A 17,235-nucleotide genomic window follows, 5' to 3' on the forward strand; every position below is an offset into this window, starting at 1 on the left:
AAGAGTGATATTGAACACCTTTTCATGTGTTTTTTGGCCATCTGTATGTCTTCGTTGGAGAATTGTCTGTTCAGACCTTCTGCCCATTTTTTGATGGGGTTGTTTTGTTTTTTTGGTATTGAGCTGCAGAAGGTGTGTGTTTGTACACTTTGAAAGAGTCTCATGTGCTGTTGGAGGGTATGTATATTGTTTAGATCTTTTAGGGGACAATTTGGTAGTTTTTTTCATATCTTAAAGTAAATATATACTTGCCTTAAATATTTCACCTTTAAGACTTTTTTTTTTTTTTTTTTTTTTTTTTGCTATTTAGGGCTGCGCATGTGGCATATGGAGGTTCCCAGGCTAGGGATTGAATTGGAGGTACAGCTGCCGGCCTGCTCCATAGCCACAGCAGTGCAGGATCTGAGCTGAGTGTGGAACCTACACCACAGCTCACAGCAATGCCAAATCCTTAATCCACTGATTGAGGCCAGGAATCAAACCCGCAACCTCAAGGTTCCTAGTCTGATTCATTTCCACTGCGTCACCATGGGAACTCCCTACATAACAGTTTAAAATTTCAAAGAAGAAAATAGCAAAAATCTTTGAAACTCCACACTGAAGGACAATTACCGTGCATGTATCCAGACCACTTATTATACGTACAAATAGATATGTTTAATTTTCCATAAATGGAAGCATATATACATAATGTGGTTTTTTTTTCACGGCCACACCTGCAGCATATGGAAGTTCCTGGGCTAGGGGTCAAACACCAGATCTGAGCCACATCTGGGACCTACCCCACAGCTAGTTGCAACACCAGATCCTTAGCCCACTGAGCAAGGCCAGAGATAGAACCCACATCCTCACAGAAACAGTGTTGGGTCCTTAACCCACTGAGCCACAGCAGCAACTCCCATTTAGGTCAATTTTTAATTAAACTTTTTTTATTTGACATAATTGTAAGTTCACGTGCAGTTGTGAGAAATACTGCAGAGAGATCTCATGTATACTATGTTGATTATCCTAATGGTAACATATTGTAAATCTGTACAATATCACATCCATGATACTGACATCAACGATAGGAACATTTGCATCTCCTCAAGGATATTGCCCTTATGTAGTCACACACACCTTCCACACTCCATTTCCCGTCTAACCCCTAACAACTGCTAATATGTTCCTCATTTCTTAATTTTGTTACTTTAAGAGTGTTACATAAGTGGAATCACATAGTATATAAAGTTTTGACATTGGCTTTTTCACTCAGAATAATTCTCTAATAAGAGATTTATTCAGATTGTTGCCTGTATCAATAGTTCATTCCTTTTTATTGCTAGGTAATACTTCACAGTATGGATATAACCATTTGTTTATTCAATCACTTATTGAAGGATGTCTGGATTGTTTCCAGTTTCTTACTATTACAAGTAAAGCTGTCATAAACAACAACAAAAAAAATCAGGGCCCTATATTTCTAAGATCTGCATCTGGGCAGTGACTTTTTAGATTAGTAGGTGAAGCTGAAGGTGACCTGGTTAGTGCCTGGGGAGCTTTCAGTCACTTTAGAAAATGATATCTTCATATTTAGTCATTTTATGGTGACCAGCAGCTACTCAGTCAGCTTTGCAGCTGAGTGAAACCTTTAGTTCTTGAAGAGTTGGGACTAATTCTTTAGCTCTGGGTGATCCAGGATGAAATAGCTCTCTCCTAGACTTAATGTCCGAATGTGAGAGAACAGCCATATCTTCTGACTATGGTAAGAATCTCTTTGGAATATTTAGGAATAGAAGGGATGGCTAATGAAAGACCCTGGGCTTTTTAAGGTGGTCTCATTGTCTTTGGCATTGGACTTCTCATCCTTCCAGACCCTGTTGCTTTCCCAAACAAGGACACCAATCTGGGGCATAAGAGTCCCTGCCCTTGAGAATTTTTTTAATGTAGTAGAAGAGAATAAAGTAGGCTCCAGTTCAAATTCTGGCTCCAGTACTGGCCATATGACCTCAAGCAAGTTATTCTCTGAACCTTAGTTTCTGTTGGAACACATAATCCCTAAATCCCAATGGCTTAAACTACTGAAGGTTTATTTCTTGCTTGCACTGCATGTTCATTGTCTGTCAGATGGGAACTCTGCTCCATGTCCCCTACTCTAGGATCGTGGAGCAGCCATCATCTAATTATAGAACATTGCTCATCTCTGTTGGAGAGAGAAAGTTTTGGAGAACCTCATACTAACAGTTAAGTGCTTTGTCTTAGACATGGCACACATTATCATTTCTCTTTACAACTTATTGCCCACAACTAATGACACAGTCTCACCCAAGCCTAGGGGGCCAGGAAGTGCATTTTTACCAAGTCCCTGAAAAATGGAGAGCCAAGAATGGATAACACTAAAGACTACCACATATGGGAATGCCTATCTCAGGGTTGCTGTGAGGAGTAAGTGATATTAGATACGTATGTATTTAGTCACCTGGTGCAGGAGCTCAAAAATGATTATTAGTAATAATATCATCATAATAAAATGCATACTTGCAAAATATTTGAATAACCATATGACATGGGACTAAAGATTCTTATAAGCTATATAAGGCCATTTCACAATGTATATAAAAGTGGCTTGTAAATTAGAACATACCATGCAAATGCAAGTTGATATTATTATTATCTAATAGATATTAGAAGATAGAGCATTAGAGATTGTTTCAGTGTTGGAGATATCTTTACAGTTGTTTCAGTGTTGGAGATATCTTTACAGTTATCTATCAAGAAAAGACGGTTGAAGTTGTTAGAATAGGCAAGATCTGTAAGAGATTAAGCAGTGAGAAATACAGAGAGCACCGAAGGGGTATCTCTGAAGCATAACAACACTTCGGAAATCAGAAGGAAATATCCCAAGATAGAGTGAAGCAATTTCTGGAAAGGGAGGAAGAAAATAATACTGTGTGGTGTCATAGAAAAGTCAAGTGAAGAAAGTTTTCAGTGGGAAAAATCTGCTGTATAATATGTCACTCAGAGGCATTGAGCTTCAGTTCTGTGAGTTTCGCTGGGAACAAATAATCAACAGGAAATGTTACTTAAGGAAGGAATCATAGTATTAAGTTAGAAGTGCTCTTCTAGTAACAGTCTTGCCAGAAAGCTGTTATAAACCCCAGACTTACAGACAGGACTTCCAAAGCTCAGGTAAAACTTGTCAAATGAAACCTAACTAGCCACTGAGAAGGTTAAATTTCTACTCAAATACCAGGAAAGCAAGACTGTGTTGTTTAAACACACCCAAATGAAACAGTTGAAAAGACTGAAACATTCTGAAGGCATTTTTTAATTGTACTAAAAACTGATTTGTTTATGTGGGTTTTGCTTTCTTGTTGGCACTTTTTAAATATTAAGGAAAACTTTTTAGATGAAACACATGTGCAATGTAGATGCTATGGATTGTGAAAGCAATGTGTATTTTATTATTTTATTTTATTTTATTTTATATTTTGTGTCTTTTTAGGGCTGCACCTGTGGCATATGGAAGTTCCTAGGCTAGGGCTCAAATTGGACTTGTAGCTGCCAGCCTACGCCACAGCCACAGCAATGTAGGATCTGAGCTGTGTCTGCGACCTACATCACTACATCACAGCTCGTGGCAACACCAGATACTTAACACTGAGCTAGACCAGGATTTGAATCCACGTCCTCATGGATCCTCTTTGGGTTCGTTACCACTGAGCCACAACAGGAACTCTCTCAATGTGTATTTTAGAAGAAAGAGAGATTTATGTTCTATATTAGTGGCAGAAGTTTTAATATATTAATGTGAGAATAAATTAATTTCTGTATGTATTTGACTAGATGCTTTGCAAAACAGGAATCCTAAAAAAAGATAGCATTTAATAGAGTTATAATTAACATCAGAAGAATATGCACTTATGTCTATATTCTATTTTAATTATACTGTTGGTGTACCTTCTTAATGGATACAGTGTTAAGCTTGTATTGTCAATATTAGGTACGATTTTTTATGTCCTTATCTTACTTTTTACGTGAACTGAATAATAAAGAAAATGTAGATGCTGTTAACATGTAGACAAAAGGAATTTTAGCCTAATGTTTTCTCCAAATAGCTGTCTGACTTTCCATAGGTTTCTTTATCTTTGTTTGGCTATTGACAGAATAAGAGATTTGGATCAGTTCATTGTTTCTCCAATTTTTTTTCCACTGAGATACACATGATGGGTGATATTTCATGAGCACCATCCTCGCATAGTCATACACAGATGATGATTATTGACTGAGGAACAGATGGTCCAAGCTGCACATTCCTGGTGCTAGTTCTACCTCTACCATTTTCTCTCCCACTCAAGAAAACATTTCAGAAAACAAGTGAAGAAAGGTGACATTATTAAAGAGATAGCTCTAAATATAATCCTAGTTGTTTTCTTAAAATCCTTATCCTCAAACTTTAGCATCTAAAGACCGTTTTAAACAAATTACTTATGACACACCTTTCAACTAATATTTTACCTTTGTTGGGTGATCACTTTATGTTCAAAACCCCAGGTCTTCGCCTGTATTTTTTTTAGTTCTAAACTTATTTAATGATACAATTCTCTTATTCTCAAGCATTTCCAAAAGTTCTGATTCCTTGGTTATTCTACTAGCAGTATGTGAATATACAGAGTGTGGGTTCAGTGAATGTTGTGGGCATTTATCAATAAATTAAGTTTCCTTTTCTGGAGATATAACCAATTCACAATTTGTTTTCTTATCCCTTAGCAGGATGTATAGTTTTGTGATTTTCTTTTTTTTTTTTTTAATGATTTTTATTTTTTCCGTCATAGCTGGTTTACAGTGTTCTGACAATTTTCTACTGTACAGCAAGGTGATCCAATCACATAGTTTTGTGATTTTCAAAGAGTGGTGCTGAGAAAATTGTGTTGTAGCATTCTCATTGTTAACTTTCAGAAATCTGCCATAACTATCCTTCTCACTTTGATAAAATAATTCAAAATTTTGCATTTGTGCAGTCTAAATGAAGTAGGAAATATACTAATTGCCTCTAGAAAGAGTAAGAAATGTAAAGACTAGTGATATTATTTTCTAACCATTTGTTGTTTGCTAAACAACATGGATACATTATAAATGTATTCCTCTGTTCATTGTTCACCTATTCAGGAAATAGTTATTAAACATTTATTGTGCCAACCATGGTGCCAGACCAGCAGTTCTCAAAGTGTTGGACTAAATACCCCTGGAGTCTGAGAGTCTTTCACGAGATTCACAAAGGCAAATCTATTTTCATACGAATGCTTAAGACATTGTTTTCCTTTTTTCGCTGTGTTGACATTTGCGTTGATGTTGCAGAGCAAAAGCAAGTGAAGCTGCTGCTATCTTATTATGAAGCAAGGCAGTGGCAATAAACTGTATTAGTAGTCATTCTATTCTTCACTAATATCCACACGGGGGGAAAGACCATTTCACTTAAGAATGTCCTTGATGAAGTAGTAAAATTTATATTAATTTTACTAAATCCAGATCTTAGTTAAATGGATATCTTTTTAATATTCTGTGTGAAGAAACAAGAAATACACTTTTATAAAGTGCTTCCACCTACCAAAGTGCAGTGGTTGTTTCTAGGAAGAGCACTCGTGTGATTGTTTGAAACACCATTTCACGTGACAGAACAACCAACAGACAACTATGGTTATTTTTAATTTTTTTTTTTTTTGTCTTTTTGCTGTTTCTTGGGCCGCTCCCATGGCGTACGGAGGTTCCCAGGCTAGGGGTCGAATCGGAGCTGTAGCCACTGGCCTACACCAGAGCCATAGCAACGCAGGATCCGAGCCACATCTGCGACCTACACCACAGCTCATGGCAACACCGGATCATTAACCCACTGAGCAAGTCCAGGGATCGAACCTGCAACCTCATCGTTCTTAGTCAGATTCGTTAACCACTGTGCCACGACGGGAACTCCAACTATGGTTATTTAAACTTGGATACTTGGCAAGCATTTTCTCAAAAATGAGCAAAGTGATGCTGTCACTTGAAGGGAGACAATGGACTGTATTTGTTGTGAAAGATGAAATTCAAGCTTTCAAGATAAAAAATCAAATTTCCGAAAACTTGTATCTACTGCTATGAACTTGACAGCTTCTCAACATTAAATACTTACCTGGTGAAATCAGTGGTAATATAAATGAATATGATTTTTGATATTGATAGTAAAACGTGTCAGCAAATGAAAGATCTGCACAACTGAATGAACCAGTATTTTCTAAACAAACAGTGCATAATGTTACAAAATCATGCAAGGTTAAAAAACCATTCAAAATGCAAGATAGACCAATGAATTTTAATGTAATAGTATGAAAAGTTAATTGACAATATGTAGTTTCAGGCTTCCATTGTTGAGTTTTGGGGTAATAACAAAGAAGAATATTTACAATTACCTGAAAAAGTTTATTCCTCCCTTTTCCATCTACTTATCTGAGTGAGGCGAGATTTCATTCATATATATACTTAAACAAAACAACATATCACAACAGATTGAATCCAGAAATGAGAATCCAGCTGCTTTTTGTTAAGCCAGATATTGAGATTCTTCCATTTTATATATATATATATATACATAACTTATATAATATATATACAAGTATATGTATAATTTATATATACATATAATATATATATATATATATATATATATATATATATATATATATGGATAGAAGTTCCTGTTGTGGCTCAGCAGGTTAAGAACCCGAAATAGTGTGAGGATGGGGGTTCAACCCCTGGCTTTGCTCAGTGCATTAAGGATCCAGCATTGCTACAAGCTATGGTGTAGGTTGCAGATGCAGCTCAGATCCTGTGTTGCCCTGGCTGTGGTATAGGCCAATAGCTGCAGCTCAGATTCGACCCCTAGCCTGGAAACTTCCATATGCTCTAGGTGCAGCTGTAAAAAGATAAGTATATTTGTTTGAGATAATATAGTTATTTTTAAAATAACTATGAAAGAAAGAAAGGAAGGAAGGAAGAAAAAAGAGAATTATGGAAAGAAAAGAAACAATAGAATCCTGGATATTCAGAATCCTCAATCTTCCAAACCATTTAGAGGTAACACTTTTTTTTCCCTTTTTAAGGTCATACCTTCAGCATATGGAAGTTCTTGGGCTAGGGGTCGAGTTGGAGCTGCAGCTGCAGGCCTACACCACTGCCATGGCAATATCAAATCTGAGCCACATCTGTGATATAAGCCTCAGCTTGCAGCCAACACTGGATCCTGAACCCACTGAGCGAGGCCAGGGATTGAATCCACATCATCATGGACGCTATGTCAGGTTCTTAACCCACTGAGCCACAAAGGTAACTCTTATTGTTTCTTACAACAAGTGCAGTAAGATCTCTGCTTAACAAAAGGGATGCCTATTCTAGATAATTAAAACATTAGCCTATTGATATTAAGAAGTAAATAATTAAATGATCAGTTCATTCAGCAAACATTAGTTGAGCATAATCTGGGTGCCAGGCAGTGTGCTCATAAGAACAATATTTTCATAGAATTTTTTCATAGGCATTTAGATTAGTGGTTTCCAAATGCTGGTCCATAACGAAGTTTCTTCTTTTCATAATGAAATGAGAACAATAGCAACAATGAAATTTTTTCCACAAAACTTAGATATATTCTGTTCAAAAAAATGTTCTCTTTCTTGAGATTGCTTTCCTAGTTCTTGGTGTTAACATAATCTTTCTTTTCTGATATTATGATGGGATTAGGGTTTGTGGCTTTTTTTTTGTCTTTTTTTGTTGTTGTTGTTGTTGTTGCTGTTGTTGTTGCTATTTCTTGGGCCGCTCCCGCGGCATATGGAGGTTCCCAGGCTAGGGGTCTAATCGGAGCTGCAGCCACCGGCCTACGCCAGAGCCACAGCAACGCGGGATCTGAGCCGCGTCTGCAACCTACACCGCAGCTCACGGCAACGCCGGATCGTTAACCCACTGAGCAAGGGCAGGGACCAAACCCGCAACCTCATGGTTCCTAGTCGGATTTGTTAACCACTGCGCCAGGACGGGAACTCCGGTTTGTGGCTTTTTGTTTTTATTTTGTCTTTATTTAACAAAATTCAAATTTGTCAACTCTCTGTTGGCCCTTGCAGTTTTCAGGGGACATTTTACTAGCTTGTGAAGATCCACTGATGCAGACATTCTTTTGGCATTTATAGGAAAAGGATTTGACCTTTAGGTTTGATGCTTTAAATCCACTAGCGCAATCAGCTCATTTATTCTGGAGCTAATTATCAACTTTGTGAGTTCCCTGCTTCCCTGTTTATATCATCTCTCTCTGGCAGTTTACTGTTTAACTGCAAGGGGGAAAAAAGTAAAGGGAAATAAAAATAAACCCAAACCAAAAAACTAACAAACTAACTTTAGTCAAAATTTTGGATGTCAGAATTCTAGGGGTAAAAAAAGATGGGGAAGTGAAAATTTTTGACCAAAACAGGGAGTTTGAATTGTTTTTGCATCTCAGGTCGGGCTGCACTTTCCACTTCCTACCTCTTCACAGAAACTGCTAAGTTCTATGAAGGAACAACTGGTTTTAATTTAGATTCTTACTTTCAACAGTTGAGATGGCAGAGATAGCAGGGTGGGAAATGGTGATGCAGAACAATCAATTCTGTAGAATCAGTTCTTTACATAGTCATTCTTTCACTCAATAACTGAATGGTTGTTAGGTGCCAGGTACTGGGATACAATGATGAAAAAGACACTTATCTCAGTGCTTAAGAGGTTTATGATCAAGAAGAGGGAGACAGAGATGTAAGCAAATCAGTATCCTGAAAATTGTTATGGGGGTGTGAGAGGGGCTGCTTAGTGCCTCACTGGGACCCAAGTAGGAGAAGTTAGGAATGGTGGGAGTTGAGAGTGGTGAAAGGAGAGTAAGGATACGGAAAAGAAGAAAGATGTGGAGGTGCAAGTAGGGAACAGCAGACCTATTTGGGGGAAATTATGAGTACATCAGGATGGCAGGAGCGTTGGATGGGGTGGGATGTGGAGATATGGCAAGAGAAAAGGCTGAAGAATTAGGTAGCAGCTTGGTGTAGAATTTTAAATGCCTTGTTTAGGAATTTGGACATTATCCAGAGTATTTACCAGAATGTGTTCTGTGGGATGGTGATTGGAAAGAAAGGGGTTTTATAAGATCAAAACCATCTGAGAGGCAACGCTTGAGACAAAGTTAAACAGGTACATTAAAGCTTTTCAAACTCTATATTGGGTAGCATTTCCACTGCTAGATTTGTTTGAAGGGTTATTGCCTATTTCTCAGAACATTGTTTGGGAACCCCAGCAGTATGCAATGGGGAAATCATTAAAAAGTTTTAAGCAGAATGTTATAGACAATTGCGTAGTTTTGTTTTGTTTTTGTTTTTGTTTTAGAGCCGCACCCATGGCATATGGAGATTCCCAGACTAAGGGTCTAATCAGAGCTGCAACTGCCGGCCTGCACCACAGCCACAGCAATGCCAGATCCGAGCCACATCTGTGACCTACACCACAGCTCACGGTAACGCCAGATCCTTAACCCACCGAGTGAGGCCAGGGATCAAACCTGCAATCTCATGGTTCCTAGTCAGATTCGCTTCCACTGAGTCACGACAGGAACTCTGGACAATTATGTAATTTAATTCTATGCTCAACACATAGTGTGATACTGCTCATTAAGTATTGTTCAATGTGTGCTTTTTAACACCAAGTAATTTCAAAGTGATGTACTAGATATTCTGGGAGATTAGAAAGATGTGTAAATTGTGTCTGGCATTTTAAAAAGTATCACATGGGTTATCTATAACTGTTATTTGTGCAGTTATTTGAGTCAAAAGCAATACAAAAGTGAGGAAGCTGAGGATAAACTTGGGGAACTATAGATTTTCTAGGTGGTCTTTGCTCAGTGCTGATTTCTTCAGGGTGTTTAATGCTAATTCTTTTCTCGAAGATTTTCACCACTCAGAAGCATAGGCTTACTTTGCCTCTTTTTGGACTAGGGATTGTTTCTGGCTTGGGTCCTCATCCTGGCAGCTCAGGGGGCTCAATGGGAAAAAAGCTGCCTGATTGAAACTTAAATTTTTTTGAGGGGGCCTTGCAGGGAGTAGCTATTCATTTCTTTGACCTTCAAAATTAGTATCATATTGAAGCTTTTGTAGATTCCAGTAGACTCAATCCTAGGGATCTTTAGGATATATATCCTAAAAATGTATCCAAGGAGTTTACAGAAAAAAATTGAAGGTGAAAGGGAAAGTGAAGTTGCATGTGATGGAACAGAAAGATTAAATCTAAACTCAGACTTTTTACTTTCTTAAAACCCTCTCTTTTTTTATTTTGTCTGCACCCATGCTATATGGAAGTTCCTGGGCCAAGGGTTGAATCCCAGCCGCAGTTGTGGCAACACTGGATCCTTGACCTGCTGCCCCCCCAGCAGGAACTCCATCTTAATGCTCTACTTTTTTCAGTCAGTGTCAAGAGAGAGAATCATCAAATCATCTTCTTGAGTTAAATAAATCCTTATTAAATATTTATTATCAGCCACATTGTCTATTAGGAGAGCATAGAATCAGATTATCTCTAGTGGATTGGTAATAACCTCAGGCTTTTCATTGCCAGTTACGTAGTGGTCAAGAGCGTGGGCCCTGGAACTTGGCTTGGATTGAAATCTGTTAAGTCATTCAGTCCAATTAGTTAAGGGCTCTGCTTCTTACCAGCCATAAAATCTTAGACAAATTACCATAAAATCTTAGGTCAGTCACTTAATGTCCCTATGCCTCAGTCTCTACATCTAAAAATGGAAAAATGATAACATGTACCTCTGAGGATTAAAAGGCCTAATGAATGGGAAGTGCCCAGAATAGTGCCTGCCACATGGCAAGGGTTTCATCACCCGTTATCCTTAGGATATCTTTTTCCTACCATGGAAATCAATCCAAGAGTTGTAAATTTTCTGGCCTAAATGGGATTCTATGTTTGGAGAATGACCTGCCGACTCTAAATAGGTATAAGTAGATTGGGTGTAAGTAGACTGTTAGAAATTTCTAATATAATTTTAAAATAAAGCAAATGTTTGCACATTTAAGAAGAGCTAATGTTTAGGAGCATATATTATGTGCCAGGAGTTGTTCCAAGTGCCTTTGACTAGTTGAACTTAGTTAATTAATTTCTTTCTTTCTTTTTTTTTTTTTTGATTTTTAGGGCCGTACCTGCAGCATATGGAGGTTGCCAGGCTAGGTAGGAGTCTAATCAGAGGTACAGCTGCTGGCCTACACCACAGCCACAGCAACGCCAGATCCAAGCCATGTCTGTGACCTACACCGCAGCTCACAGCAATGCCAGATCCTTAACCCACTGAGTGAGGCCAGGGATCAAACCCGCAACCTCATGGTTCCTAGTCAGATTCATTTCCGCTGTGCCATGACAGGAGCTTCTAACTTACTTTAGAGTTGAGGAAACTGAGGCCATGAGAGGGTAAGCAACTTTGCCAAAGTAACACAACTCCTTAGGGGCAGGGGCAAGTTTCAAACCCAGGCAGTCTGATCTTAGATTACACACATCCATTGAATGTCCTATCTTTCATCCATATGCATTTTGCATTTTAGATTAGTTTGTCAAAGTATTTTATTTCATTTACTGCAACCATAAACCAAGCGGAAAATGTTAAGTTAAAAATTGAATTCGTTAAATCATTTCAACATAAAACTATTCCTTTTTCTGTTCTAGAGAAGAGTTGCTCCTAGTGTCACATGTTAGAATCATATTAACTATGATCCTTTTGTAAGAGTATAATATTATGAGTTTGATTTCACCAAGGCATTCAGATGCATGTGTCCATTCTTTAGAACAATTTTTCACTTTCCATCTCAGCTGCGTATTTTCAGGGTAGCATGTAAGTAATGTTATAAAATGTTACATTATGCATGTAACAACTTTGCAAAATTAGCTGCTTTTTCTGCAAGCATTAAAATAATTAGGAGTATGTCAAATCCTAACCTATGAAATGCATACTTTGTGAGATTTGGCAATGGAGAACACTGTGACAAATCATACTTTTTGCATTCTTCAGTATAAAAAGGCTAAATGCTCTAAAAGTCACTTTATTACTCTACTTTGTTGGTGCTAATGTAGCTGAGTGCATTTAAAGAAAACTGGGCAAAACTAATTTGCCACTAGATGGAGCCCTGGCTATTTGGGTAGAAATAAATGCACTGCAGTTGGAACATTAAATCATGCTGTCTTATCATGCTGGAGGGCCCCTGGAATTTGAGGCCCTCAGCTTTTAATTGTAGAATGCAGCTTTGTTCTTTGCCTGACCTGCAGAGTGACATCACTCCCTTTCTTCCTGTGCGCTGGCTTTGACACAAGCCAGATGGCCGTGGCCATTGGTAGGCGCACAGGCCGCCTGGTACAGCAGTTGATGAAACAGAATAGGAAGACATTTTATGGTCAGCTGCGGGAGCACAATGAGGCTGCAGCTTTGCTAAGTAATTGCATTTACCGTGCACACTTTATTCCTCATAGAGAAGGTCACAAGGAAAAAAATACATTTTTATTTATAGTGTTGTGAGGTATAGACCTTTGATCTTTTATTAGTCAGTAGTCTGCTCCAAAGGAATGCTCTCTTTTCTCTGCTCTGCAGTCACTCGTGAAAATGACATGTTTATTTATGTTTAATGGTTCTTTCAGGCTGTGCATTATGATACTTACCTTCCCTCTTCCTCCCTTTTGTCTCCAGTTGGTAACAGAAAAATGTTTTAGTTTTGTAGTGAGTTTAGTTTAGAGAAGTCAGTGTTTAGGCATGTTAGTACAAGCAGATTTCTGTCAGATACACTGCAGAGTGATTTGGTAAAATATATTACTGTTGATTATGTGTTTGTTCTTTGTGGAGGTCAGAAGAGACTAGGAACAGACTTTTATTTGGGGGGAGGCAAGTGGGATGAGGGTCAGGAAATGAATGAGACATTAATTTTATATCCATTTTTGGACATTTAGTGGTTAAGGTCACTTATAAGGCTAATTTTAAATAAAGTATTGGAGGTGAATAATAGCCTAGTATTTTCCACCTTCATTTGAGGTTAATCTTTACCAACTGAAAGATTGTCCAAAACTTAAAAAAAAAATCCTAACTGAACTTTTCTTTAAAGTTTAACATTTACACAATTTTGAGATTCTTCCACATGATTCATTTCCAAAAGCTTTAAAAAATACTTTTACCATTTTTTAAGGCTTGGATGTGAGGGTTGTTTGCAGATTGATGTAGAAATTCTAAGGAATAAGATCAAATGAAAATGCATAGCCGATATCCCTTCTTTAAACTTATCACTGTTTCTAAAGCGAAGCCTCCTAGTTGTCCTTAGGTTATTTGGCTCTTTATTTTTTTAAAACGTGAAACTCTAATAAAAGAAATCTCTTCATCTTACGATATGTTGCAGTCTTCTCCAGGGAGGGAGATGTGCAAATAATTGCTGGAAGAAAGCCGCGTGTTGGGAGGAGAGAGCGTAGCTTCATAGTGAGATAGAAGAAGGTTGTCTAACCCTTCTTTCACTAGCTATTCGCTCTGTGTCCTTGGACCTTTGAGATTTGGCTTCTTCACACATGGATAGGGAGATAAAACCTATCTCCTCAGTTTATTGTAAGAATTAAATGACATAATATCTGTATATTTGGTCCCAGACAGTTCTTGTCACTTGGTACAAACCCAGTAAATGCTAATTCCTTCCAACTGTTTTAAACTTTGTCTCTTTTCTCAACCTCTTGCAAACTGTGTTCACAGATTACACTGCTATTGTATAGTGTGTATTTTATTTTTATTCATAAGATATAAATAAGTTTGGGTTGAAAGGAAGCTTACCATCTGAAAAATAGGCATTTGAAATTTATTAGCACTGCGTGCGTGTGTTCAGTTCCAGATAAAACCGTAACCATCAATTGTGCAATGAATGTGTTTAACATTTGTGATGTTTTAATTTGTTTTTGTTTTCTTTTTTTTTCCTACTCAGCTCTTGCCCCTGTTCTTTGCCTCTCGTTTTGTTGGTGAAGATATCACAGTGATGTCTGCATTCAACCTGCTGCATTTGGTGACAAAGAGCCAGCCAGTAGCCCTGCGAGCCTGTGGGCTTCCCTCAGGTTGCTGCTTCTTGTACTGTACTTAGTGAGGGCACTGGTCTGGGGTGGGGGGTGTTTCTGCTGCAGGAAATGATACACCATAATGCTTTGCTAAATTTCGTTTTCTTTTACTTGGGCCCTAATTTGAAGACGGAAATTGGTTATAAATCACCACTCTACTTTGAATAACATTCATTTCCACAATCCTTACAACCCCTGGAAACATTGTCCAGTTTCTTTGCTCATTATATAATTGTCACTAATATTTCATGATATCTTCTTGTTCTTTAATGCACAGTACACATATGAAAATCAAAATGTTCATAAGAGGCTGGCAGTCTTGATAAGAAACTGCCCCAAATCACATAAAAAAGGACATTCATCTTGTTATAGGATAATGAAAATGCTTTTCATTCCACATGTGGTCCTATCTTTAGGAAAGAAAAAATGAAAATGAGCAACTTTAGTATGATAAAGTTAGTGATTGTGCTTATGAAGAAAAGATATTCTGTTTAACAATGACCAAATAAAGAGAACTAATATAGCATGTGTTAACTGGTTCCTAAACTAGAACCACCATTCTTTTAAAAGATGTGATTTTAAGCATTTAAACAAGTGAGACATGAAAGTCTAAAATTTTTTATGTGCTGATATCATGTTTAATATTTTAATTTTATTATAAAAATCACAGTGGCCATATATTTTCTGCGAACATTACTGTCAATATTATTTATATTTTATTTTAGTACACACATCTCTATTACTATATTGTATAGAGAATTTAATTCTAACTTGTTAAATATTCATTAAATATTAATTCTGAGTGCCAGGTATTGTGTGAAGCAGTGAGGATACGATGATAAACAAGATCAAGCCAATTTCTTTTAACAAGCACAAGGTGGAGATGAGGTATGTGAGGACATATATTGATAAAAATAGATTAAAAATGCCCTTGATGTTAGGGGAATCAGAGGATGGTCCTAGCTCTTTGCTTCAAAGAAGAGATTTTGGTAAGGAGGGAGGGTCTCTGAAGTTTAAGGAGGACCTCGTGGAGAATATAGTACTTGAGCTGAATCTCAAACTATGAGCAAGAGTTAGCCAGATGTCCAAGCAGGGGAAGGGCATTTCTACTATATGAAGTTGTGTGGGTAAAACTTGAAGGCCTAAGAGCAAGATGTGTTCAGAGAAGTGCGGGTTATTTAATATGGCTAGCTTGGGTGAGGAGGGCAAGTGGAAGAGGGAAGGAAGGAAGGTAGCCAAATCATAGAGTGCCTTCTATGATGTTTAAAAAATGTTAAATCTTGAGGAAAGGGATAAAGGGGGTGTAACATGACTTGTTTTGTATTTCTTAAGGATTATTGACTTAGTATGATGGAAGGTCAATGCTGGTTCCAGATATTTCTATGAGAGGGTTGCTTTGGCAGCTTAATTAGAAGGGAGGATAAGGCTTTTGTCTTGAAGCTGGACTTGAACAGTAAACATGCAGTTTTTAAAATCAATTTTAGTAGTTCCTGCTGTGGCACAGTGGGTTCAAATCCAACTGCAGTGGCTCAGGTTGCTATGGAGGTGAGGGGTCGATCCCTGGCCCAGCTCACTGGGTCAAAGGATCCGGCATTGCGCAGCTATGGTGTAGGTTACCGCTGTGGCTAGGATTCAGTCCCTGGCTGGGAAACTTCCATATGCCATGGGTGTGGCCCTTAAAAAAATCGATTTTATGTCTATTTGTGGTGACTTGAGAAACCAGTGAAGCTTAATGTATGGAATCCTCAACCACTTTTCCCAACACCTTCCTTTCCCCTACCCTGCCATGCCCCTGCACTGCCACCACTGAGTATGCTGGAGGAGCTTCAGGCTGGAGGGATTCACAAAGTGCTGAGAGCTTTAACAATGATCCTTATAGTAGGTTTGGAAAGAAGAGGAATGGATAAAAGAGAAATTCAGATTGTAGAACAGACAGTTTGTCGAATTATATGTAAGCTTGAGGGAGAACATCAACCAATGTAGTTCCTTATGCCATGTGGAACTTTTCCATAACTATGTATTGCGTATAACAATTGGAGTCTGAAAATTATTTAATTGATATATAACCATGTTTTCCACTGGGCGGGAGGAAACCCAAGGTATGAGAGCACTAGCATCGTTCTTGTAATGTGAGTTTGTCATACACCAAGAGGGCTAAGTATTTACGGAAACTTATTAACATAGCATTCCTCGAAATATGACAGTTGTGGGATTAAGGAGTTTCATAATAAAATTGTTTAATCAAAATATAAGTGACTAAATTTTGATATCAAAATGATTCAAAGATTATTCAACAAAACTGATAGTTTTTAAGAAGGAACCATTATAGTACAATGCATATGTATATAAATTCCAAAATTTGACTGGATCTGAATTCTGGCTTTGCCACTTAACTAGCTGTGTACCTTGGCTTCCTTGTTTGTAAAATGGGACTCATAATAGTGCTCACCTGAAAGGGTTGCTGTGAGAAAGAAGTAGCTTATGATGTGAAAAGTACTTAGAACAGTGGCTGGCATGTAGTAAACACTATGTACAAATGTTCGCTATAGACATCTGTATCACTGTAGATAGACATTTTTTGTACTTTTTTAGTACAATAGACTTTTAAAAACATCTAAACATGTCTCATCTTCCATTTAACTATTTTACTTTATTTTATTTATTTATTTATTTATTTATTTATTTATTTTAGTAGTTCCTGCTATTTCTTTGGGCCGCTCCTGTAGCATATGGAGGTTCCCAGGCTAGGGGTCGAATCGGAGCTGTAGCCACCGGCCTACGCCAGAGCCACAGCAACGCGGGATCCGAGCCACATCTGCGACCTACACCACAGCTCACAGCAATGCCAGATCCTTAACCCACTGAGCAAGGGCAGGGACTGAACCCGCAACCTCATGGTTCCTAGTCAGATTGGTTAACCACTGGGCCACAATGGGAACTCCTATTTTTACTTTAATAGGAACCACAAATGCAGTTTCTGCTTGAGAAATAACCATCTCAATCTGTGGTTTTGCTCTCTCTGCTTTACGTATACATTTTGTTGAACCAGAATTCAAGTCCTGTAAAACATAAACACATTCTTTTATTCTTACCATCCAG

The 17,235-nt window shown here is 37.9% G+C and overlaps 1 protein-coding gene across 2 annotated transcripts in view; it reads left to right on the top strand.

Annotated features, from left to right (window-relative positions):
* MSRB3 (methionine sulfoxide reductase B3) overlaps window positions 1-17,235 on the top strand; it is a 165,992-nt gene that overhangs the window by 21,120 nt on the left and 127,637 nt on the right. Inside the window, exon 2 of one of the 2 annotated variants that reach the window (XM_047787136.1) lies at window positions 14,010-14,136. The exons of the other annotated variant lie outside the window; for it this stretch is intronic. Within the exon in view, the coding sequence (XP_047643092.1) occupies window positions 14,061-14,136 (76 nt within the window). The 5' untranslated portion in view covers window positions 14,010-14,060. The remainder of the gene's footprint in view (window positions 1-14,009; window positions 14,137-17,235) is intronic. 2 annotated transcript variants of the gene reach the window in all.

This window comes from Phacochoerus africanus, chromosome 7 (assembly GCF_016906955.1).
Source record: "Phacochoerus africanus isolate WHEZ1 chromosome 7, ROS_Pafr_v1, whole genome shotgun sequence".
Lineage (NCBI taxonomy): Eukaryota > Metazoa > Chordata > Mammalia > Artiodactyla > Suidae > Phacochoerus > Phacochoerus africanus.